Genomic DNA, 24,665 nt, shown 5'->3' on the forward strand with positions numbered 1-24,665 from the left:
GGCTTGACTATAGGACAAGACTGACGCACTGATGTGGACGATCGTTAAGAGTGCCCAGCCTCTGTGCACCCTGGCTCCCTCTTGACCTCACCAGGCTCACTCGGGGATGTTTAAACTCAGTGTTGAGTCTTGCGGCTGGTGGTTTTATCTGTTCTTCCGTGTTCTCCCTCTCCTCGCCTCTCTCCCTTGCCCACCACCCCACACAGACTGCAGTCTGTATTTCAGCGAGTCCATCCTTATCTAATGCAAACAGCAGTGGTCCTGCCCCTTTCCTTGGACTCCCTTTCCTTGGGTTTTGTGAGTGTGTGTGTGTTGGTGTGAACCCTTTGGATTTAGCTTCATCACCCTTCAGGGCAGTGTCCTTGCACGGTATTCTCTCCTGGTGTTGGATGGCTTCTGACACACTCTTTGCTCAGGCTCTGACCTGCCTCGGGAACTCCCAGGACCCATGGTTTTCTGTCGTGCAGGGCTGGGAGCAGTGGGGGAAGTACGAGAGGTCTTCTCGGTCCCGCAGGCCTGAGCCAGTGCGATCGCTAAGGGGAGGAGCAGTGCTCTGAGTCACCGGAGGGGCTTCGAGCCCCTGATGTGGAGGCAGCAGTGAAAGGCACGCTCCCGAGGCCCCTCTCTGGCAGGTGGGCAGCGTGACACTGTCTTCTGTGCCCTTTAGAAGGGGCAGAGAAGGTCACAGAAGCATGCCTTGACCAGCATAGCAGTTTGCCCGACATCCAGGTAACCTCGGAGCCAGATTTGGGACTGCTTCCCAGCGTGTGTGCCCTGCCCCTCCTTTAAGCTAAGTTCTTTAATTGCAGGTGAGGGTGTAATTTTGGTCTCCTGCCAGGCCTCTGTGACTGACACCATGACTTATTTCTCCAGGAGGGAAAGAATGTTATTCCCTGCTGCCTTTAAAAACTCATTAATCTTCTCCCAATTTATTTTCCTTCTTCCTGCCTCAACCCAAACTTCCCATTTTTCAATGATAGATGACTAATCTGTCAAGTAACCAACCCAGGGCCGTGCCGTGTCAGAGGTTCAGGAGGTGTGCTGGGAGGAAGAAGGTTTGGTTCTGATCATCAGGGAAGGTGTATGATCTGGGGGCATGTTTCCTGTCCTGCTTACGGGAGGGCATCATGTGAACAGGCTGGCTTGGGTGGGGTCAGGGAAGCTCTGACGGGAGACTCCAGGCCCTTGGGCACAGTTCAGGTCAGGTGTAACCTCCTGTGAGGAAGGCTTGTTCCAGGCAGTGGCTCGTGGTGCCCTCTGCTGGCCAATGTCGGGAGTCTATCTGGGCTCCCTTGCTCCCTGTCAGAACCTCCTGGGGTCCTGTCCAGTCTCAGGCCACTGTCTGAGAGGTCTTTTATAGCCTGAAGCAGGGCCAGCCATGGACACCAGCAGAAAGGGGCTGGAGCCTGAGGGTTTTTGTGCTGTATCACCTTGCTTAGTCCCTGGGACCTCCAGGAACATTCCATAGGAGTCAAACTATATGGCTGTCAGGCTCTGATGGGTTTGGCTGTGTGACCACTTCTGGCCTCGGGATTCTTGTGGGCCTGTGAGTGTCCTGTCCCACTGAGACCCTGCTGACCGTGGCTCAACGTTCAGTAGAGAGTTAGGCAACCCCATGTGACCTGATGGTGACCTTTGCTTTCCTCTGCCCTTTCTCAGGATTCTGTCCTTCAACAATCTCACCCGCCTGGATGAGGAGAGCCTGGCCGACCTGAGTAGCTTGAGCATCCTGCGCCTCAGCCACAATTCCATCAGCCACATCGCAGAAGGCGCCTTCAAGGGACTCAAAAACCTGCACGTCTTGTACGTCTTTCACTGTGAGGCTGACGGAGTGAAGGGGCCCCCGCGGGGAGAGCAGAGCAGAGCCATCCACCGGCTTTGTTGAGTTCCCTTAGCCTTGGCTTTGAGTCAGAATGGGATCCAAAGCTGACCTGTTAGCAGTCTCAAACTTCCATATGATCAACTGGAAAAGAAGTGATCGGGCAGAAAAATCTCGCTCACTCCCCTCAGGAGGGCGCCTCTAGAGTGATGATGGCTCAGAGAAACTTCTTGTTATGGGAGTGGTACTTCCCGCAGTGCACTTAGCGGACTCCTTGGGAAGTGTCCCCAGGCCGAGTGCTGGAGCGGCCTCCAGGGTGGCAGCCGTGGGGTCGGTCTTTCCGACCCTGAGCCTGCCCGCTAGGACTTCTGTTGTTAGATCCTAAGTATTTTTTATCTGAGCCAAGGGAATACTGAGGCTTATCTCTCAGGGCCAGCATTTGAACTTCTTCAGCACAGCCCATGTCCAAGAGAAAGGTAATTAGGGAGTCCTGTGTCCTTCCTGGAGCCTCACTGGGAGTCATTTAACAAAATGGAGGTGATAATGTCATTTCCCTGTAAGTTCCTAGTTAGGTGGGGTTGCCAGAAGTTGCTGCAGGATCCTTTTCTGGGACTTCACATTTTTCAGTTGTTGGGGCCAGCCTGGTGGCATAGTGGTTAATTAAGTTCACGTGCTCTGCTTCAGTGGCTCCAGGGTTCACAGCTTCAGATCCTGGGCACAGACCTACACACTCTCATCCAGCCATGCTGTGGTAGTAACCCACATACACAACAGAGGAAGATTGGCACAGATGTTAACTCAGGGACAATTTTCCTCACCAAAAAAAAGGAAAATTTTTCAGTTGTTGGCGTCTGAAAACGTCCAGTCAACTATGAGCATAAAGCCCCCAAAGAGGGGCATATTGTTTCCACCAGGCAGTGGTAGTGAGTTCGAGGCCTCCTTCCCAGGCATTCCCCGCTGCAGAGAGACGAGCTGTCCCAAGGTGGAAAGGATGAAGCCTCTGTACTTGCACCTGGAGGAGAGGGCAGAGGGGGCTTTGATGCTGTGCCATTGTTGGGGAGTGTGAAAGAGCCCAGACGCCAGGCTATTCAAGCTGAGGTCGGCCTTGGAGCCTGCGCGGGCCTGAAGAACAAGGCTGGGAACATTCAGACTGAGTGTGCCAGAAAGAGGAGGACAACTTTGGCAGCCAGGGCCAGGAGCAGGGAGACAGGCACACAAAGCCACAGCCCCGGGTCCCTGGTCCTTCAGTGTGAAGACAACAAGGAGGAACCCAGTGAAAGGAGAGGTCCCTTCCAGCAGCTGAATCTCGGCTCCTTGAGCTTCCTGCTGTAAAATAAAGGTCAGAGCAAGCATTTCAGTTTGCAGTCAGAGCTCCCCTCCCTGCTGGCAATGTCAGTTCCTTCCGAAGGCTCTCATGGGAGCCAAGCACAGCATCCCTTTCTGTTCCTGGCCCACGTCTGCAAGGACCTGAGAGAGGGAGGTGTAGGAACCAAGAACCTTGTGGAAAGTTGGAGAGGGCTGACCGTGTGGCAGATGGGGGCCAGGTCACCAGGTGGGATGTTTCGCCTGGCACTATGACCTGTGCTTGGAAGCTGGGGGAGGAAGCTGAGTCACCGGCCTTGTGATTTGCATTGTTGGAGGAGACTGGGCTCAAAAGTTGGCTTTATCCTCCCCTACTGGCAAGTGGGCCACAAGTCTGACTCAGCACCCAGATGTCGTCCCTGGCTCAGAGTCAGCGCCTGTGCAGGCCGTGTGAGGAGATGGGGGCTCAGGGCTGCAAACCCACATGCCAGCATCAAAGTGGCCCCTATGCCAAAGCCTCTTTGTTTGCCATCCCTTTCCTCCACATGCCTCTTGTTTCTCAGTGAAGTCCAGGAAAGGGGCTCTGGTGGGTGTGAGAGCAGACACGAACCTTAAGGAACCTTTTGGGCTGACTCTCAGTGCCAGCAGCCAGATGTCCTCTCTTTGGGGGCAGAATACAAAGCAGGCTTTTCTGAGGACTGTCTGCACCCCCACCCTCCCTGGGGCCCGGCCTTAGCAGACTAGGGAGCAGCAGATGGGGCCAGGGAAACTGCCTGTTTGAGGCGTGTGTCAGCTTTGCGAGAAGACTGAGAAAGCAGGGCCCACTGCAAGGTGTGCACAGCTGGGCTTCCCGGGGCTCAGTGGTCACGCTTCTCTTCACTGTACCTTACGGCTGGGCAGCTAGAATACACCCAGGTGTTTTTTGAGCTTCAAGGTGGCAGATTGGGTGTCAGTCTGCTCTCCCACTTCATGTTGAAGAATGAGTTGAGAACTGAGACCGATGGTGAGCTTTGTCTGTCTTCTCCCCAGGGATCTGGACCATAACGACATTTCGGGCACCATAGAGGACACCAGTGGTGCTTTCACAGGGCTTGACAGCCTCAGCAAGCTGTGAGTATCCCAGGGTTGGAAGCTCTGTGGAGCACGAACACAGAAGATGGTTCTGCGGCTCCCCGCCCCTTTTCTTCTGGGCCCAGCCTGGGGAGGGCTGGCTCGCATTTCTCTGCCTTTGTTTGGGAAGAAAAGTCTGGATAAGGAGCGGGAGGCAGCACATCTTCTCTCTGGCCAGTGGTCTCCTTGCTGCCCTGGGCGTTGGTTTCTTTGGGGCTGAAGACCTGTTGTCTGGAGGCCTGTTGGATATTCTCTCCCCTTGAGTTCGTGACTGACGTGAAAACAGCCACATTTTTTTGTTGTTCTTTGCACAAGGGAGTCTTGCCTTCTTACTCAGTTTCTAGAAATTGTGTGAAGTGTCTAAAGCTGAGTAACTCTTGATGGTTTTGCATCTTCGGTCAGTGTTTTTGTTGTCAATCATAATCTTAGAAACAATCATTACCAAGGGTAAGGTGGTAGCTGTTTTTTATAACAGATTTCTGGTGTTTTTGTTCTGTGTTTTTGAAGCTCCTAGAATTTGCCAGTTATTCTGCCAGGTGTGCGCGTGTGTGTTATATCTAATGGTCTCATGGGGGCAGGCTGTGGTATCCAGCCTTTTTGGAGTTGAGGAAACAGAGGAGCAGGGATTTTTCCCAAGACCACACAGCTGGCAGGTGGCAGGGTCAGGACTTGCCTGTCTCCCACGTGTTGTCCTGCCCTCTTTCTCTCTGCATCTCTCCAGCACTTTCTGCAGCTGCCACCCAAGGAACATACGGGAGTGGGGACTGGAGCGATTGTTACTGCTTACCAGCAACTCAGAGGGAGGGTTCGGAGGAGGAGAAGACAGTCACCCCTCCACTTCCCGAGTCCGTTCTGGTGACAGTGAGCTGGGCAGAGTGCGTGTGTAAATATTTTGAAAGCAGCTGCAGAGGACGAGGCTCAGAGAAAGCCGGAAAGCCTGTGGTGGGGAGAGTCTTTCTGTACAGGTCATGTTTCTAATTTGTTTTGAAAAGTGGGGTTTTCACACCTTTTATACTCGGAGAGTTCTGAGTCAGAATAAGGTATTTTGGCTCTCTGAGGATTGTGTCTCTTCTGGAGCCTCCCGATAGCATGTCAAAAATGCCTGTCAGTCTTTCATTTTGTTCCCTAACAAAATGCTCCCTGCTCCCTCACCTCCTGGTGCCTTTTCCCAGCAAGCTCGGGAGGAGCCAGGACAGCACGGGGGGCAGGCATGGGCCCCCACTGACCGGAGGAGCCCCGGCTTGGCGTGCGGTTGCTGGGGCGGAGCGTACCTGAGCAGCCTTTCAGCACAAGCCTTGCTAGTCGATGCCTTCCCCGGCTCCAGCCGTAACTCATGGGTAGGGCAGGGTGGGGACAGTGGGCGCACCACTGGGTCCTTTGCAGGGCATGTCCCTCCAGTGAAATCTGGAGCCATTAGGTCTTGTGGCTTCCAGGAGGTTTTTCCTCACCATGTGAAGTGCGGCTGGCCCTCGGGGGCGCCAGGACTGCTGGTTCCGCAGAAGCCAGCCTGTGACTGTAGCCTGGTGCCACCTTCTGAATTGTCTGCTGCCTGTGCCCCGACGTTTTCTCCTACTTCGACCTGCTGGACTAAGTTCAGCGGTTCTATCTGAAGTCCCAAGGAGTCAGCATGAGCCCCGTGTTCCTCGCTTGCACTGTGCTGTTTGACAGTCTCCCTGAAAGCAGTGGGCTCCACACTGAGCTGGGCCTGAGACTCCAGAGAACTTGTTAAAATATAGAGTCTCTGGCCTCCTCCCACCTGGCCTCACTGATCAGCATTGTGGGGCTGGAAGCTCTGTACATGTTTCTAAAACAGAGAGATGCACACAGTTGGGGGAAATTGGAACAACAATAATTTCTTAACATCATTAAATATGTGCAGTCAGTTATTGAGGTGGGATGGTATGGTGGTTATATTGCAAAAGAAAACAAAGAATCCTCTTCTTCTGGGATAAAAAAAGACAACAGTGTGATGCCTGTGATTTGTATCACCGGTGTCCAGCCGGGCTGGGGAACGGGAGGCAGGTAGGAGTGTGTTAGCATAGAGAAGGGCTGTCGTGTCATGTCATCAGCTCATTCATCCTATGGGGCTGCAGTCAGTGCCCTGAGTCCCCCTGGCCTGGCGCGGGTTCGCCTTTGAAGCCCTTGAGGGATGGTGTTAGGGATCCACCTGAGAATGGGAAGGGAGACACTCTCTGGGCTTCACTCAGTTCCTCAAGAACCTGGGGTCCTTCCCGCCATGCAAGTGGCTGGGCCTAAATGAAAATGTTTTCTGAGAAAGGAACAAGTGAGCAGCATAGCCGTAAAAGGCTTCCTCCTGTGAAGATTGGGTGGATGTTGCCTGCCCCTAATTTTTCCAGCTGCTGAACGCAGCCATTTTGGATAATTCTTCAGACAGGAGCTTCCTGGCAAGGCGAGAACATTCCTAGACTCTAGCGAGTTCCTTTCTTGCTAGTTTGCCTGTGATGATTATACTCACCTACCCATGGGCTTGCAGAGTGTCATCGCACGTGAGGAGGGAAGGGAGAATTTCTGGAGCACAAATTAGTGGCAGAGAGGAGCAGTGGGCCGCTTGGGTACGGTGGGGGACGCAAGTGCCGGCCCCACGGTCCCAGCTCGCTCCTCGCATTCCTTGGTAGGGGTGGGTGCGGAATTAGACAGGGGTGGCATGTGTGCAGGGGAGTGTTGGGGACATGTGCAGAATTGGATTATGAGGCTGAGCCTCGATTCCTGCAAGATGGAGTGGGCCCGGGGAGGTGCTGCCCCGCAGCCAGGGGAAGACTGCCCCCTCTGATCTTCACAGAATGAGGGCGGCCCACAGGGTCATTGACAAGGGGTGGGGAGGGGGAAGAGGGGTGTAGGTGGCACGGCTACTCTCAGTCGGTCCAAGGACCCCCCTCAGCCCCGTGATTGCAAGGCTGCTTTAGCAAGAGCCTCTGGGAGCTCTTGGCTGGGCTTCCCAGGCTGCTGAGAGGATCTGAGAGGTGACTTTCTGGGGTCACTGTCAGCTCCAAGCAGGTGGTGTTCGGGAGATGAGGCCTGCTGTCCCTTCTAGGGCGGCCCTGGATCCGGTGCAGCCAGTCTGAGCTGCCCACTGTTGTGTGGCCAGAACGACATCCTCCTGGCCTGTCGTCCCAGCTCTCCTCTCTCCACGCAGCAGCTTTTCATTGGAGCCGTCACAGTCTCCCTGCTTGAGCCCCGGCCCCAGCCCCAGGTGTCCGCTGGGAGAATGCCAGGACCTGTTTTAATCCACCAACAGCATGATTAGCCCCTGCATAATTGAGAATTTGTTTTATTGCTTTTGTCACCATCAGAAACAACAGCCTGCCCTCGTTGTAAAAGAGGTCAGTGTGACTAATGGTTAATGGACGAAATAAAGCACAGCTTTTTCCTGGATCTCGTTTACGGGAGATTTCACTAAACAGTTCAGTACGTTTCCTCAGACCTGGAGCCCACAGTGACTCGGCCTGGGCATCTGAGGGGGGCCTCAGGGCCCCACGTGCTCATTCTGTAGGGAGGGAGCCCAAGTCAGCGTGGCCACCAGGTTTCCATGTGTTTGGTTTATTTGTTTTAGAATAAAAGCTTCAGTTTGAGAGAGGTTGTGGAAATGTTCAGGATGAGATTGTTTTCTTATCCATGCAGACCGCCTCCAAGAGAAAGAAAAGGCAGAGGGGTCTTTGGCCTCTGTGCCCCTTCACCCTCGGGAGGCAGGAGACAGAGCTGGCTTTGTCTGAAGGCTGAACTCAGAGTTTCTGTGGGGCTGCTGAAATGAGGACCCGAGTGGGGGTCCATTCCTGATGAAGTGGGAGGGGATCAGGAAGACCCTGTGGTGTGGCTGCCCCCAGAGTGTCCCCTCGGGCTTGCAGTGCCTGGGGAGCAGGTTGAGAAGGGGCCTCCTCTGTGGCTCCTGGCACTGGCTGGTCTGGTCCGCGGTGATGCCGTCTTCCTGAAGGCAGCCTCCTGGGACTCGCCTCGGTGGCCCCAAGAGCCCTTTGCAGTTAGGTCAAAGCTCGGGGCCCATGTGGCGGGCGATGCCCAGGCTGCCCTGCCATCTTTGGTTTTCTTCAAGGCTCATATTTCCTTTCTTTCCTCCTTTCAGGGAGGGGCTGGTGCTTGCTGTTCTCCCTTGTTGGTCCCAGTCTTAATGCAGGTCTGAAGGTAGAGCTTTCCCCTGATTCTCGGTGGGATCCGAGACAAGGAGTTGCCCCTCCCGGGGAGGGGCTGAACCAGACCTACTTTCTCCAAAGGCCACCTGCACCTGTTGCCTAGGAGTCCCTCACCCAGACCTGGCGATTCTGAGACTTCCCAGGAAGTGGCTCTGAGCAGCCCACGGTCTTAACAAGCCCTACAGGTAATCCTGATGGATATCAGAGTTGAAAAGCCCACATATCCACCAGCACTGCCCTCGGGTGTTCACTGGCAGGCAGCCTCCTGTGCCTGCAGGAGTTAGAGGGACTGCCTTGGTGGGCTCTCATCAGAGCATCTGATAATGAGGAGGGAAAACTGGAATCTTGATTCTTTCATTACCAATGTCAAGCATACTCTAGGTGTCCTCCCCTGCCCCGTCCAGAAACAGACTTTCCTGTGGATTACACAGCCCAGTGGAAGAAGCATTCCCTTCTCCCGTGTGTATTGCAGGGGGCCAGATTTGGGTTGCTGAGAAAACTCTTAGCAGTTAGTGCTAAGGTTGTGATTGGAATTGCCTGGAAGCAGGAGCCCCTTCTCCTGGGTAGGCAGACCATGGGTACAGGCATTAGATGACCTTGGAAATTGACCTTTGAGGACCTATCTGGGATTTAATGAACTTTGGGCCCACTGGCATCATTTAAAATCTGGGCTCTTGCTACAGAGACCAAAGCGCTGTGGTGTGCCCTGCAGGCTGTGGGGCCTTCTTGTGGGCAGGGACACAGTGCACTGTGGCTGCATCCTGGTGCCAAGATGCAAAGAGCTTGGGAATCCTCTCAATGGATGCCCGTTTTCCTGCCCTCTTCTTGCTCACTTCGGGAATCTTTATCCCTGGAAGCAGTTTTCAGAAGTGGGTGGTAGTTTTTAGTTCCAGAGTTTTCATTACCTTCTCTGACTCTGCTTCCTCGCCCTGAAGCACTGATCAGTCCTCTCTCCCACGAGGCCATCGCTAAACTTCAGCCCCCCGACCCTTGGGTGGTCCTTGGAGAGAGACAGCCCCGGCCGGACAAGGTGATTCCCACTTAACGTTGCGAGGGGCCTTTTTAGGCAAGATGGTGCGTGCAATTCCGACCTGTCATCACCGTTAAATTCTAATCAAGATAAAAGTATTTCATTGCAGAGAGGCGGATGCCTGCATACTTCAGACCCATGATCTCAGCACAGGTCGGATTTCCACCTGCCTCTCACTAGACAGACTTATCAGATAGCACCACCCTAATTGTGTGTTCTCTTTCTCCCAACCCTCCCTTGTCTCTCCCCGCCCTCCTCTGTTTTTTGGGTTTTTTCCCCTCCTGTTTCTGGATGTTTGGAAACTGCAGAACTCTGTTTGGAAACAAGATCAAGTCCGTGGCTAAGAGAGCATTCTCAGGGCTGGAAGGCCTGGAGCACCTGTGAGTATCTTGCCAGACCTTCCCTGACCCGCAGGCCTGCCAAATGTGGCTGCCGAGGAAGTCTGCTAGCAATTTAATCGCATCTTTGTAAACCGAGAAACAGGCTATCTGGAAACGCCAGCTGCTTCCTTCTCATTATAAGTCAGCTTCAACTTTGGCCTTTATTCTGCCCATGCCAGGAACAGTTACAGAACATATGGCCAGTCACTGAGCTCCCAATTAATGCAATTGGTATTTGGATAAATACCCTCCTCCCTCCTCCCGCCCTGCCTCAACCATCGCAGGCCCCTGGTCCCCTCTCCACTTCCACAAGGGTGCTTTATCCTGACCTAGGCTGATACCTCCACTAAAGCATCCTAACGGTGCTAAGGACATGTTGGGCTTAGCTGGAGGTTTCCTCTGGTGTGGTCGCATCTGAGAGCCTGGGAGGACGTGGATGGAGCCAGCCCTGAAATGTTCATATTGTCACCATCGGGGGCGGATGCCTCTAGTACTTGATTCCTAGTTTATTTTGTCTTTGAATGAAGTTTGACCTTAATTCTTGGGAAAAGGTTTGCCTGTTGACTTGCTGAGCAGGCTTTGACTTAGCTTTGATGCTGCCCTTAAGGCTGGCTTTAGTTCCAGAGTTACTCCCTGTGCTTGTGTCAACATATGTGAAACGATAGCCACTTACAGTGGAATTAGGACAGGATACGGGGGCCTGGCTAGTACCTGTGGTTCATTGACAAAACCAAGGCTGCTCTGAAAAATCCCTGAGCCTTTTGGCTCAAACACGTGGCTGATTTGAGTACCTGGAGTTTCTCTTTGCATAAGTAAAGAATGCTCTTTTGCAGGAATCTTGGTGAGAATGCAATTAGATCTGTCCAGTTTGATGCCTTTGTGAAGATGAAGAATCTTAAAGAGCTGTAAGTACCTGGGATTTCGTGGCTCTGATTAACATGAGTAGAGAAATTCAGAGTAAGCAATGCCTTAATTGCATCATGCCTTACTTTATGAGACAGCGGTGACCACTTATAGTTGTGTGTAAGATGTCTTTTAAAACAAATGCCCTATGAGGGCTTATTCAGGATCAGAGGTCAGCACACTTTTTCGTAAATGGCCATGTAGTAAATATTTCCAACTTTGTTGGCCATAGTGTCTCTGTCATGACAACTCAACTCTGTTGTAGCAGAAAGCAGCCATAAATAATACATAAACGAATGAGTGTGGCTGTTTGCCAATAAATTCTTATTTACAAAAACAGGCAGTGGGCCTGCAGGCTGTAGTCTGCTGACCATTGTTCTAGACGATGTGAAATAGGCTCTCTTCCATAAAATGAATCATCATCCCTTTATTTATGTCAAGGACAAGTTTTCATCTTTTGGGTTTGCTTAAAAGGAAGGGCTTATATCGACAGAGGCTTCTTTAAGGAGCTTGGTGGGCTGTGAGCGGGGCAGAGAGGTCTGTGGGATGGTCACAGCTAACTATAGAATAGTGAAGCGGTGCCCAGCCCACATCTGTTTCCAAGCCCCTGTAGTAGTTCATAGGTGGTGGTGCTGCCACTGTAGTCGTTCACCATGGGCCCTTGGATGACAAGGGTTAGAAGAGCTTACCTGTGTCCCAGTTTGTGGCAGAGGACCCAGTCTAGGTATTCAGGTAGCAACACCCAGGTTTCCTTTCTCCTTCCTATACATTCATCCAATTCTGTAGCCAATACGTCCTAGCCATAATATGAGTTCCCTAAAGGTCTGGCTTTTGGTTCTTACAAGTGCTGGCAAAATGGCAGATGCCAAATGATGGCCATCTTTGCACCCTGACCTCATCCTCATTCCTGAGGCCACTCCTGGTGGACCCTAGATGGATGCAGGGTGGGGTAGGAATGGGGAAATAGGCATGCAGCCCCCACAGTTGGAAACCAGAGCAAGAAGCAGGTCCCTGGTGACCTTCCTCGGGGTAAGTGAGGGGAGGGGAGGCGGTGTGGGCACTTGCCTCATGACATTTAGTTTGCTGTGAGATTCAAGTCTGTCAAGTAGATGCTCTTTCTTAAAACTGGTGAGTACGTGAGTGTTCCGTGTGCCTTTCTTTCAACACTACTGCTTTTGAAACTTTTCAAATATAATATTGGAAGTAAAAATCTGATTAAATGGGAAGAGGGTATTTTGAGAGAAAGAGGGAAGGACAAGGGAGAGGAGATTTTCCTTCTAAAAATTCAGGTTTCCTGAGACAATTTTCTAGTTGGAAATAACTGGACCCTTGCAGGTGCCTGGACCTCCCCAAAATGCTTCTGCCTTGGCCCCCTGCCTGGGTTTCCCATCAGTGGCTGCATGTACCCAGCTCTGGCTGGCCCTGGGCCCAGTCCTCTGATGGGAGAAACAGTTAATTCCACTTGGTCTTTTTCTTTCCCCATCAGATGAAGGCAGGTTGTACTGTGCACTTAGTCATCCTCTGGGTAAATTTCCACAAGAGATGATTAGAAACACACTTTGAGCTGGAATCATGAAAATGCACAATGTAAGCCAGCAGAGTGCCTGGATGGCTGGAGGCAGGAGCCGTGGAAGGCCGTGCTGTTCGCAGTTGACGAGGGCTGCACTTTTAATTGGTGCAGGAAGAGCAGCAGGAGTCGGCAGAGCCTTGGAGGTGCTGGCAATCCGCCTATCCAGTCTGTCAACCTAGACTTTGTCTTTAAAGGAATGTGTGTGTGGAGGGGAGGTCAGCAGGTCAGTGTCCTCGCCGTCAGGCTCCATTTCCTCTCCATCTGTCGTCCTGTTGGTCTTAACTCATCCTTCAGGAAAGCCTTCTCTCCACCTCAAGGACCCACTGTCTTCTGAGGTCTGGACTCCTCTGTTTGAGGTGGCTTTCACTGTAGAGGAGGTAGGAAATTCTCAAGGGAGGCAGGCCCCCAAAATACACTGAATATGTGGTATGAGGCTTAACTCTTTCCACACACATTTCTGATCTAGGATAAATGTCAAATTTGTTTTCTCCAATCTGTTCCTGTGGCTCAAATAAGACATGTCCCTGTCAACCACTTCAGTGCCTAACGACTCACAGTGATGGCCCCCATCTCCCTCTAGACTTGCATGTGTAGTACTCATGCCTTCCTTCTGAGTACACAGAAAGGGGCAGTAATGCCAGGATCCCCTTGATGGAAGCTGTCGGGGCTTCTGATAGTGGGAGAGCTCCTTTCTGCTCTTCAGCAGGCTGATGAGTTTTCCAGTGTCTGGCGGCAGTCTATCCAACCACCATAAACAGCCCATCCTGGGAAGCTCCCCACATGCTGAGCAGGAACCAGCCATTTCCTCGTGGCTAGCCGTGAGAGCCCTTCCACCCCCTGCAGTAACTCCTCATCAGAACAGCCCTCTGCATGGCTTTAGGCACAGAGCTACCTGCCCATCAAATAAAAATACAAAATCTAATGCTGACTGAAAGGTCCAATATGGGCAAGCATCCCAGTTATAATGGCTTTGAGATAATTATTTCAGTCTTTGAAAAAGCACCTCCCAAAACTCTTTTAGGAAGTTAATGTGCCTAACTAATCTGGGAACAATGAGGAACAGGGAGGAGTCGATTTTACGTAATTCAGTCAGCCATTTAGGTTTTCTGGCTTCAGTTTCATTCTTCCTTGCTGTTTACTAGTTTGACAGTTTCTCAGCTCATTAGAAGGCCAGAGTGAAATAGAAGAAAACGGAAAACCAATCCATTTGGTTGTTTAGTTGATGTCTGAGGAAAACGGTGTCTGGAGAAGGAGGCCGTTGCTATAATATTGGCCCACCTGCCATTTTGGAATTTCTAGGCATACCGCACCTCCTTTTTGTCCCCACGTTGCAGAGAGAGTTTATTACAGGGAATTCCGTGTGTCTTCTTTCTCCGTCTTCATCCTTGTCACGGGCTGGCCTCCGTTCTTTAGTTCATGGCCTTAAAGTCTTCCAGGAACAGGGAAGCTAGACTCTTCGCTTAACTTATCTTCGAGTGACTCCTCAGGAAGGAATGTCCGCTGAGATGGCAATTCTGATTTCTGTTTAAAAAGCAGATCCTCAGCTGCTGAGAAATGAAAAAGAAAATATTCTCTGTTTTGGTTGGAGCCTCACAAAACCAAAGTTGTGCATTCTCATGCTCCCTGGGCAGTGGCAATTAACTAACACGCACTATTTAGGGAGCGGGCTGAATTCTGCCGGCCTCCTGAATAGCGCTGGTGTAGAGAGAAATACACAAACAAGAGGGAACCATGTTGGCCAGTCTTCCATTTGGAAGTAACAAAATAGGCAGCTTTGCCAAATAAAAAAATAACTGCCATACAGAAAAAAGCCCTTCCCAGAACTTGTTTCAGAATTTAGATCAAAGTCTCAGATTGAGTTTGGAAGTTCCAAGTAGCTTATCAGGAGAGTGGGAAAAGCAGAAGGGGAACAGTGCTACTCATCTCTATTGGATGGGCAGAGGCTTGAAGAAGTCAGCGGCATCCCCAGGTCACGTAAGAGCAGTGTCTGTCTTAGAACATGTGTGAACTCTAGGTTGTTGCTACTCCAAGCGTGGTCCTTAGACCCAGCGGTGTCAGCATCACCTGAAAGCTTGTCAGAAATGCAGAATCTTGGGTTCCACCCCTAACCTGTCGAGCTAGAAGCTGCGTTTTATCAGAATCTCAAGGTAGACTCTATGTCTTCCTCTGGGTCATTGGAGAGGAACTGTGAGAAAAATTATTTCCCATTGCAGCCTGCTGGTGTGAACGACAGAAGCTGACTGGAGGCGACTGACGGTTCTGTCTTCTGAGGGAATATCCCTTCTTTGCTGTCACTCCTCCTCAAACGTTCCTTTTGTTTTTCTTTCAGCCATATCAGCAGTGACAGCTTCCTGTGCGACTGCCAGCTGAAGTGGCTGCCCCCGTGGTTACTGAGCAGGATGCTGCAGACCTTCGTGACAGCCACCTGTGCCCACCCAGAATCATTGAAGGGCCAGAGCATCTTCTCTGTGCCGCCAGAGAGTTTCGTGTGTGGTAAGACCGTCTTTGTGATATTTTTTTCCATGAAGGGCAAGGAGGTCAGGAGGAACTCTTCATTATGGGAGTGATTCCTGCGATCACAGTTAAACCCCAACCCATGGTTACCACCAGCGGCTGGATGTAATTTATTTCCCACTGAAACCACACACAGCATTTACGGTACCGTTGCCTCATTATGTGGTTCTCGGAGTACATGCATTTAATCAGAAGGGAGCACGAGTTGGTTCAATTACAAATCAGAATAATCAGTTACAGGAAGATCGTTGTGTTGTTTCAAGAGGGTTCTGGTGCCTGGGTTTAGCTGTGAATTTACTCAGTGTATGAGGTTGGGGTTTTAATGTGTGTTTCTTTCCAACCCCAAGAATGAAAGGTTAAATACAGGAAGAACGAGTCTCAGGAGAACAGTTGCTGTAGTAAAAATAATTCCTTGATGTTGACTTGCACTCTTGCTGTTTCCAAACCACTGAAATCTGCACTTGTAGCTTTAAATTCTTATTTCCTTCTGATTGTTGCTTCCTAGCTCTTGCCATCTTGTTGGCCAGGGATGGTTGAGATCCAAGTTTGGTTGCAAAGAGCACAGAAAATGCTGAACCACTGAATACACACACGTACGCAGACACACATATACGCAGATACACACACACACGCTCAGATAGGAATGATGCAGCCTCATGGTCAGTGAGGTGTGGTCAAAGTATGCGATGGATTTCGAGTTGTTCCTGGCTTCTGCTCTAGGCAGGAGTGAGGGTGGGATTTGCAGGCCTGACTGGACCTGCTGTGCAGATGCGAGTCCCTTATTGCCTTTTATCCTCCCAGTCTGCCCTGAGCCTTGGGATCCCTGCTGAGAAGAGCCTAACCAGGAGCTCCCTTAGTGGTATGGAAGCCTCTGTGGTCCACTTCTCTGTCCTACTTTTTGGGTGTAGCAATAGCCAGTGTGTCTGCTGAAGTCAAGAAACAAGTGCCTTCCTTCTACACATCCACCCACCACCACCACCACCACCACTCCTGAGAGCAGGCTTGCCTACCTTTCTCCTGATCAAGTCCAGCAAGAAGCCTTAAAAACACTATCAACGTGGTAGCAGCCCTCCAAAATGAGCTTTTTTTACTGATCACTCTCAGGGGAACTTCTGTGTAGAACGTAAGGGTGCATATAGCTCCCATTCCCTAGGACAGAATGGCTGTGCAATTCATTGTTCATCAAATACCTGCTCCTTGGCCATTCAGTTGTTTATAGAGCTCTCTAAAATTGAGTTTTCTGCCCCTTCCTCCTCCCTCATGCCATAGGGCATAATCTTTCCCTTTGGATGAGCCTGGGCAGGACTTTTGACATGCACCCAACCTCTGGCTTGGGGCCCTGGCACATTCTGGATTGCAGCAATTGTTTATTTCACATGTCTTACCCCCACCTCTGCAGTTTAGCTCAGGCTTCCCCCTAAAACAATCATCAAGTGTTAATGGGAGTCATGAAAACACTTGGTGGAAGATCAGGGTTCAAAGGTTCAAGTCCTATGGGAACCTCTCACTCCTTTTTTGTAAACTTGAAATATAACCACTTTACAACCACCAAAGGATAGCTAGAATCAAAATTCAGATAATGACAAGTGTTGGTGAGGATGGGGAGAAATCTAAAGCTGCCTACACTGCTGGTGGGAATGTAAACTGGTGTAGCTGCTTTGGAAAACACTCTGGAAGTCTCTCAGACAATTAGCCATAGAGTTACAGCATGACCTAGCAATTCCACTCCTAGGTATACAGCCAGGGAAATGAAAATACATGTCCACGTAAAAACTTGTACATGAATGTTCATAGCAACATTACTCATCATAGCTAAAAAGTAGAAATAACCCAAATACCCATCAAGTGATGAATGGATAGATAAAATGTGGTATAGCCATAGAGTGGAATATTGTTAGGCCATAAGAAAGGAATCAACGATACAACATATATGAGCCTTGAAATCTTCTGCTAAGTGAAAGAAGTCAGTCACAAAAGACCGTATATTATATGATTCCATTCACATAAAATGGCCAGAATAGAGAAACCTATGTAGAAAGTAGATTAGTGGTTGCTTAGGGCTGGGGAGGGGTGGAGGGAGAAGGGGTGATAACTGAAAGGTATGGGGTTTCTTTTGAGGTGATGAAAATGTTTTAAAAATTGACTGATGATGGTTGCACATATTTGTGAGTACACTAAAAACCATGAAATTGTACACTTTAAAGAGGTGAATTGTATTGTAGGTGAACTGTGTTTCAATAAAGCTGTTTTTAAGAAGAGAAATATAATTTGTATACCATAAAATTCAATCTGTATGTTGTTTATTTTTTTGACAGTTGAAGCACAAAAGTTTTCCATTTTGATGATGTCCAATTTCTCTTTTTTTTCTTTTGTCATTTATACTTTTGATGTCATATCTAAGAAACTAATTCTTGAGACAAGGTCACAAAGATTTACACCTATGCGTTGTCTTCCAATTTTGTTCTTTTTGAAGATTGTTTGGACTGTTATGGTTCCTGTGCCTTTCCATACACATTTTTGGATCAGCTTGTCAATCTCTGCAATAAAGACAACTGGGATCTTGAAATAGGGATTGCATTGAACTCTAGATAAATTTGGAGAGTATTGCTATCTTAAGTCTTCCTAATCCATGAACGTGGGATGTCTTTCCATTTTTTTGTAGCTCTTCTTTAATTTCCTTCAATGATGTTTTGTAGTTTTCAGTGCATGTCTTACACTGCTTTTGTTAAATTTATTCCTGTATTTTTTACTCTTTTTGGTGCTATTTTAAGTGCTGTTCTTATTTTCATTTTAAAATTTTCATTGCAGTTGAATTTTATATGTTCATCTTGTATCCTGCAACTATGTTGAAATTGTTTTTAGTTCTAATAGTTTTTCAGTAAATTCCTTAGGAATTTCTTTATATATGATTATCATATCATTTGCAAAAAGGTAGTTTTACTTCTTCCTTTCTAATCTAGATGTCTTTTATTTATTTTTCTTGCCTAATTCCCTGGCTAGAACCTCCAGGACAGTGTTGAATAGAAGTGGTGAGAGCAGAAATCCTTGTCTTTTTCTTGATCTTAGGGGGAAAGCATTGTCATTCACCATTAAGTATGATGTTAGCTATGGGTTTTTTCATAGATGACCTTTATCAAGTTGACGAATTTCCCTTCTATTTCTAATTTGTTGAATGTTTTTATCATGAAACGTTGTTGCATTTCATCAGATACTTTTTCTGCATCTGTTAAGGTGATCATGTGGGAGTTTTTCCTTTATTTTATCGATATGGTATAATACATTGATTTTTGGATATTTAAACCAACCTTGCTTTCCTGGGATAAACCCAACTCACTTATGCTGTATAATCCTTTTTATATGTTGTGGGATTCAGTTTGCTATTTTATTTGTTGAGGATTTTTGCATCTATACTTAAAGGTCTGTAGTCTTCCTTTTTTGTAATGTTTTTTGGTTTGTTATCAGGTAATACTTGCCTCACAGAATGGAGTTGGGAAAAGTTCCCTCCTCATTTATTTTTTTGGAAGCGTTTGTGAAGGATTAGTGATAATCCTTCTTTAAATGTTTGGTAGAATTCACCAGTAGTAGCCATTTGGGTCTGGGCTTTTCTTTTTGGGAAGTTTTTAAATTATTGTCTCTTTATTTGTTACATCTACTCAGATGTTCTGTTTCTTCTTGAGTCAGTTTTGGTAGTTTATGTTTTTCTCAGAATTTGTGCATTGCAGACAGGTTACCTAATTTGTGGGCATACAGTTATTCCTAGTATTCTTGTTTATTGCCATAGGGTCGGTAGTAATGTCTCTTCTTTCATTCCAAATTGTAGTATTTTGAGTCTTCTCCCCTCTGCTTCCATCCCCCTACCGCCCAAGTCTAACTACAGGTGTTTTCAATTTTATTGATATTTTCCAAGAACCAACTTTTGTTTTTATTGATTTTCTCTGTTTTTGTATTTTCCTTCATTTACTTTTTCTCTAATCTTTATTACTTCCTTCTTGCTGTTTGCTTTGGGTATAGCTTGTTTTTCTAATTTCTTAAAGTAGAAGGTGGGATTATTAATTTGAGATCTTCTTTAATAATGACCTGTAGGCATTTACAGCTGTAAATCTCTCTATAAGCACTGTTTTAGCTGCAGCTTTTAAGTATATTGTGTTTTCATTTTCATTCATCTCAATGTATTTTCTAATTTCCCTTGTAATTTCTTCTTTGACTGATAGAAGTGCAGTGTTTAAGTTCCACAAATTAGTTTCCCAATATTCCTTTTGTCATTGGTTTCTAGTGTCATTCCACTGTCACTGGAGATACTTTGTATGATTTCTGTCTTTTTTAATTTATTGAGATTTGTTTTGTAGCCTAACATGGTCTATCCTGAGAATGACCCATGTGTACTTCAAAAGAATGTTTATTCTCTTGTTCCATAGATATGTTAGGTCTTTTGGGTTTATGGTGTGTTGTTCAAGTCTTCTGTTTCATTGTTGATCTTCTGCCTAGCTGTTCTATCCATTATTAACACTACAAATGATTATTATTGCATTTTCTATTTCTCCCTTCAGGTCTGTCAGTTTTTGCTTCTTGCTTTGTGGAGCTCTGTTGGGTGCCTGTATGTTTATAATTTTGATGTCTTCCTGAGGGATTGACCATTTAACATTATAAAATGTTATTCTTTATCTTTAGTAACAACTTCTGTCTTAAAGGCTGTTTTGTCTGATATTAGTAGAGACAGTCTAATACTGTTGGTGGCTGCCTGTTGATGACTTTGAATCTAAAGTGTCTCTTGCAGACAGCATATAGCTGAGTCACGGTTTTTTAATCCATTATGGTATTCCCTGCCTTTTGGTTGGAGTGTTTAATTCATTTATGTTTAATGTAATTATTGATATCTTGTGTTATCTTTATTCCTGTATTCTCCATTACTGACTAATTTTGTATTAAATAGATATCTTCTAGTATACCATTTTAATTCCCTTGTTTCTCTTAGTATTTTTTTGTATTTTCTTAGTGGTTGCCACGGAGATTATAATTAACATCTTAAAGCACTCTAGTTCAAACTTTTTTTTTTAATTGCTTTTTCTCCCCAAATATCCCCAGTACAGAGTTGTATATCCTAGCTGTGGGTCCTTCTAGTTGTGGCATGTGGGATGCCGACTCAACGTGGCCTGATGAGTGGTGCCATGTCTGTGCCCAGGATCCGAACAAGCAAAACCCTGGGCTGCCGAAGGGGAGTGCGCAAACTTAACCACTCAGCCATGGGGCCAGCCCAAAAACACTCTAGTTCAGATTAATAATGAAATCAGCTTCAATGGTGTGCAAAATTTTGCTTCTGTTTAGTTCCATTCTCATCTCTTTCGTATTATTTTCAGACAAATTACATCTTTATACATCATAAGCCTATCAACACAGTTTTGTAATTATTACTTATGTAGTTGCCTTTTAAATCACATAGTAGAAGAGAATTACAAACAAAAATACATTCATACTGTTTACATCCTTACCTATGTAGTTGCTTTTAATGGCATTCTTTCTTTGTGTGGATTTGAGTTACTGTCATGTCCTTTTGTTTGAGCCTGAAGGATTCTCTTTAGTATTTCTTGTAAAGCAGGTCTGGTAGCAATTAATTGTCTCAGGTTGTTTGTTTTTTTTTTGTTTTTAAATCTGCGAATGTTTCAGCTTCTCCTTCATTTTTGAAAGGATAGTTTTGCTAGATATGGAATTCTTAGTTGACAGTCTTTCTTTCAGTGCTTTAAATATGTCCTCCTACTGCCTTCTGACCGCCACGGTTTCTGACAGGGAACAGCTGTTACTGTTATTGAGCATACCTTGTATGGTGATGAGTTGCTGCTCTCTTGCTGCTTTCAAGATTCATTGGCGCTGACTTTTTTAACAGCTTGACTACGATGAGCCTAGGTGTGGATCTTTTGAGTTTATATTATTTGGACTTCATTGAGCTTCTTGGATGTGTAGATGCATTTGGAAAGTTTGGGGCCATTATTTCTTCAAATACTCTTTCTGCTCCTTTTTTCTTCTCCTCCTTGGACTCCCATTATTTGCATGTTATCATGTTTGATGTTATCCCACAGGTCTCTATGGCTCTGTTTATTTTTCCTCATTCTTTTTTCTTTATGTTTCTCAGACTGGATGATATCAATTGACCTGTCTCAAGTTTACTCCTTCTTCTGTCAGCTCAGTTTGGCTATTGAGCTCCTCTAATGAATTTTTCATTTCAGTTATTATACTGCTAAAATTCAAAATTTATGTGTGGTTCATTTTTACAATTTCTCTCTCTTTATTGGTATTTGGTAAGAAACTACTTACATGCTTTCCTTTAATTTTCTCAGACATGGTTTCCTTTAGTTCTTTGAACATATTTATAAGGCTGATTTAAAGTCTTTCTTTAGTAGGTCCGAGATCTGGGCTTCCTCAAGGACAGTTTCTCTTGACTGCTTTTTTCCTGTTTCTTTGCATGTTTTGTAGCTTCTATTGAAAACTGAGCATTTAGAATAAAATAATATGGCAACTCTGGAAATCAGATTCTCCCTCTGTCTTACCCCAGGGTTTATTGTTCTATTTGTTACAGTTTGTTTAGTGACTTCCCTGGTCAAAGGTTGTTAAGTGTCTTCTGTGCAGCCACTGAAGCCCCTCCTTGGTTAGCTTAGTGGTTAGCTAATGACTGAACAGAGAGTCCTTAAAGCAATTCAACCAATCAAGTCTCCTCTCCTTTGCCCAAGTGTCTCTGTGTGTGTTGGAGGTGTGCCATCACTTCCTGTTTGCACTGATCCTCAGTCAGGACCCTTCAGGTCTTTCCTGGGCATGCACATAGCCCTGCACTTGCATGTGGCCTTCTAGACCCTCAGGAATATGTTCAACCTTTTCAAAACCCACTTTTGACATTTCATTCACCTGATTTTCCTTTTTAGTTTTTTGGTTAGCCTCTTCTTGGCCCCAACTGATACTACTGCCTCAGCAGTGGCTGCTGATCGTTTTTGTCAAACACCCTGGGGATAGGACTTCCCTTGCTGAGCAAAGTGTATCAGGTCAAATAAATACAGGCCCTGAGGATGGGGCTTGGGGGGAGCTCCAAACCCATTTTTGCCCCCTCAATTATTGCTAGGCTGTTGGGTTCCAAGGATACCATAGAGCTGGGGAAAGAGGGATGTGACTTAGGGTAAGTTAAAATGCCACAAAGATCACTTTTCTTCCTGAAATTCAGGTGTTTTCTTGAATCAACACTCCATGGGTTGTAGCCTTTGGTTATTTTCCAGAATTCTGAAAAAGTTGACTGTGACCATTTTTGCTAGTTTTTCTGTTGTTTTAATGGAGAAGCAGATTTTCAGAAGTCCTTATTCTGACATAACGGAAGTGCTATGCACCCCACTTCTTTTGAAGTAAAGTTTGTGGGTAAGGTCTGGGCAGTCATGACTGGTGGTTCTGGACTTTTTAAGTGTGCTTTGTGTTGAAGTAAGCAAATAAAGCCAATTGTAGTCTTCTCATGGAAATTGCTGATTGCTTTGATAACTGACTACTGGTCAATTTGTTGGTAATCAAGGAGTGTAATCAGAGAGGTGATCAATGCTCATGGATCTGTATTTGGAGAAGGCCAGATATCCATGGTATGAGTCCCTTACAGTATTTGGTGGAGCTGAGGATGCATAGGGACCCAGCAAGATCTAGTCCCTGTTCAGTGTCTGATTCAGTTTCTTGTTAGCTCGAATAGTGGCTGGTCCTTGTGTGTCCTAAGAGCCTGGGTGACTTACAGTTGGCTCTCTTCCTCCCAGATGACTTACCAAAGCCACAGATCATCACCCAGCCAGAGACGACCATAGCTGTGGTGGGAAAGGACATCCGGTTCACGTGCTCAGCTGCCAGCAGCAGCAGTTCCCCTATGACCTTTGCCTGGAAGAAGGACAACGAGGTCCTGGCCAATGCTGATATGGAGAATTTCGCCCATGTCCGTGCACAGGATGGGGAGGTGATGGAATACACCACCATTCTGCACCTCCGTCATGTCACTTTCGGGCATGAGGGCCGCTACCAATGTGTCATCACCAACCACTTTGGCTCCACCTACTCACACAAGGCCAGGCTCACTGTGAATGGTATGGAAGTGCTATCTGTTTATTCTGGTATAAGATTCTTATGAAGCCACACTCATGATCATTCTCAGTTATCTGTGTAGACATGCTTGAGACAGGAGACACTCAAGCTTCACTGAGACCTCATTATATCTTACTACTGCCTGGGTTGGCCCCAGAGTAAGTTTGTAGATTGAAGGGTTATTCTTAGTGGATTCTTTGTTTTTTGGTGATTTTTTTTAATCCAGTTATTATGTTAACTGAAATTGTGGGCCCAAGCCTTGTATTTTTATCCATTTATTATCCTCCATAAACCAAGATGCCTGGCATCAGATTCCAAGCATATCTTGATCCTGGGGGAAGGTGCTACCCTCTGAGTAGATGGCAGAGCCTTGGGGCCAGAGGCCAGCCTGGGTGGGCCAGGTCAGTCAACAGTGGGGCAGCCAAGTGCCTGCCTCTCTGAGGCTGTGGAATGCAAGGCTGGTGTGAGTGCTGGCCTGATAGCAGAATGGTCATGGGGGTGTTGGACAGGATCTTTTACTCAGTAACCAGCTTCAGAGCCTTTTGAGGTGGCTTTCTTCATACCTGCTATTTGTTGTAGTGAGTTTAGAGTAGAAGGAGAGAGGTAAATAGCTTGAGTAGTTAACCACCCCATCCCAGTAACCTAACAAGATTTTCCTGATTATTAAACCTCCAATTAAGAAGTGCTGGAACTGCTATGCTCTTTAAGCCCCTACAGACCACAGAAAAACACATTTTTGACCACACTTTGGCGGGTTCTCTTGGCTTATTCCGAGGGAGTAGTCCTTGTTTCTCACAAACTCAGTGAACTGATTCTCCACTGAAGTAACCTTGATGGGAATTATAGTGACGCCTGACATATGGCTGGATGCTTACTCCTGTATTACCAATATTCCCTGGAATATTTGGGATAAATAAGCTAGCTGAATGCTTTCAGCTCGTGTGCATACAGTAATATGACCCGGACATCACTGTTCTAAAACAGACTTCTTCAAGAGGAAGAGCTATCCCATTGCTTCCCCAGGGTGAAGGCATGTCACCCTTCCCTCTGTGATTGCATCTTGCTGGAGTAGACATTTCTGTTTCCCAGGCTCTACCTGGTGGTTACTTAAGGCAGGCAAGCATCAGGCCCTAGCATTTATGGAGTATCCCTGTATAGAATGATGACCATATAAGGCATAGTAGGGGAAATGTTTCATAAAACCTTTATGTTTGAGGGGGTTATAGCCAGCTTGGGTTGAAGAACAAGAGAGACTTGTTCTTGGAAATGCTCCACCTGTGGCAACGAGAAGCTAGGCACCCCTAGGAGGCCAACTGCTCCTGATTGAAAGGTGGCAGTAGTGGTTCTCAGCAGACATTGGCATGAAGGGTGTTGGGGGGTGAAATGACACCCAGACATGGTGGGGGAGGTCTGTTTGCCAGAGGATCTTCCCAGCCTTTTTGCATCTAGCTTTACAAAAACTTGACTCTATATGTATATATTTTGCAGTGTTGCCATCATTCACCAAAATGCCCCATGACATCGCCATCCGAACTGGCACCATGGCCCGCCTCGAATGTGCTGCCACTGGCCACCCTAACCCCCAGATTGCCTGGCAGAAGGATGGAGGCACAGATTTCCCTGCTGCTCGTGAGCGACGCATGCATGTCATGCCAGACGACGATGTGTTTTTCATCACTGATGTGAAAATAGATGACATGGGGGTTTATAGCTGTACCGCCCAGAACTTGGCCGGCTCCATTTCAGCTAACGCCACCCTGACTGTCTTAGGTTTGACTCTTATCCACTG

General features: G+C 47.2%; 1 protein-coding gene across 3 annotated transcripts in view; it reads left to right on the forward strand.

The window, feature by feature from the left end:
- Positions 1–24,665, forward strand: part of LRIG1 (leucine rich repeats and immunoglobulin like domains 1) — a 114,502-nt gene that overhangs the window by 84,461 nt on the left and 5,376 nt on the right. For 2 of the 3 annotated variants that reach the window (XM_014859317.3, XM_044755211.2), the window contains 7 exons: positions 1,660–1,803; positions 4,151–4,231; positions 9,733–9,804; positions 10,638–10,709; positions 14,607–14,770; positions 22,558–22,878; positions 24,365–24,646. In XM_014859317.3, coding sequence (XP_014714803.3) covers positions 1,660–1,803; positions 4,151–4,231; positions 9,733–9,804; positions 10,638–10,709; positions 14,607–14,770; positions 22,558–22,878; positions 24,365–24,646 — 1,136 coding nt within the window. Of the gene's footprint in view, positions 1–1,659; positions 1,804–4,150; positions 4,232–8,502; positions 8,580–9,732; positions 9,805–10,637; positions 10,710–14,606; positions 14,771–22,557; positions 22,879–24,364; positions 24,647–24,665 lie in introns of those variants that run through there. The other variant, XM_044755212.2, reaches the window with a different exon arrangement.

The sequence above is a fragment of the Equus asinus genome, chromosome 21 (genome assembly GCF_041296235.1).
Source record: "Equus asinus isolate D_3611 breed Donkey chromosome 21, EquAss-T2T_v2, whole genome shotgun sequence".
Lineage (NCBI taxonomy): Eukaryota > Metazoa > Chordata > Mammalia > Perissodactyla > Equidae > Equus > Equus asinus.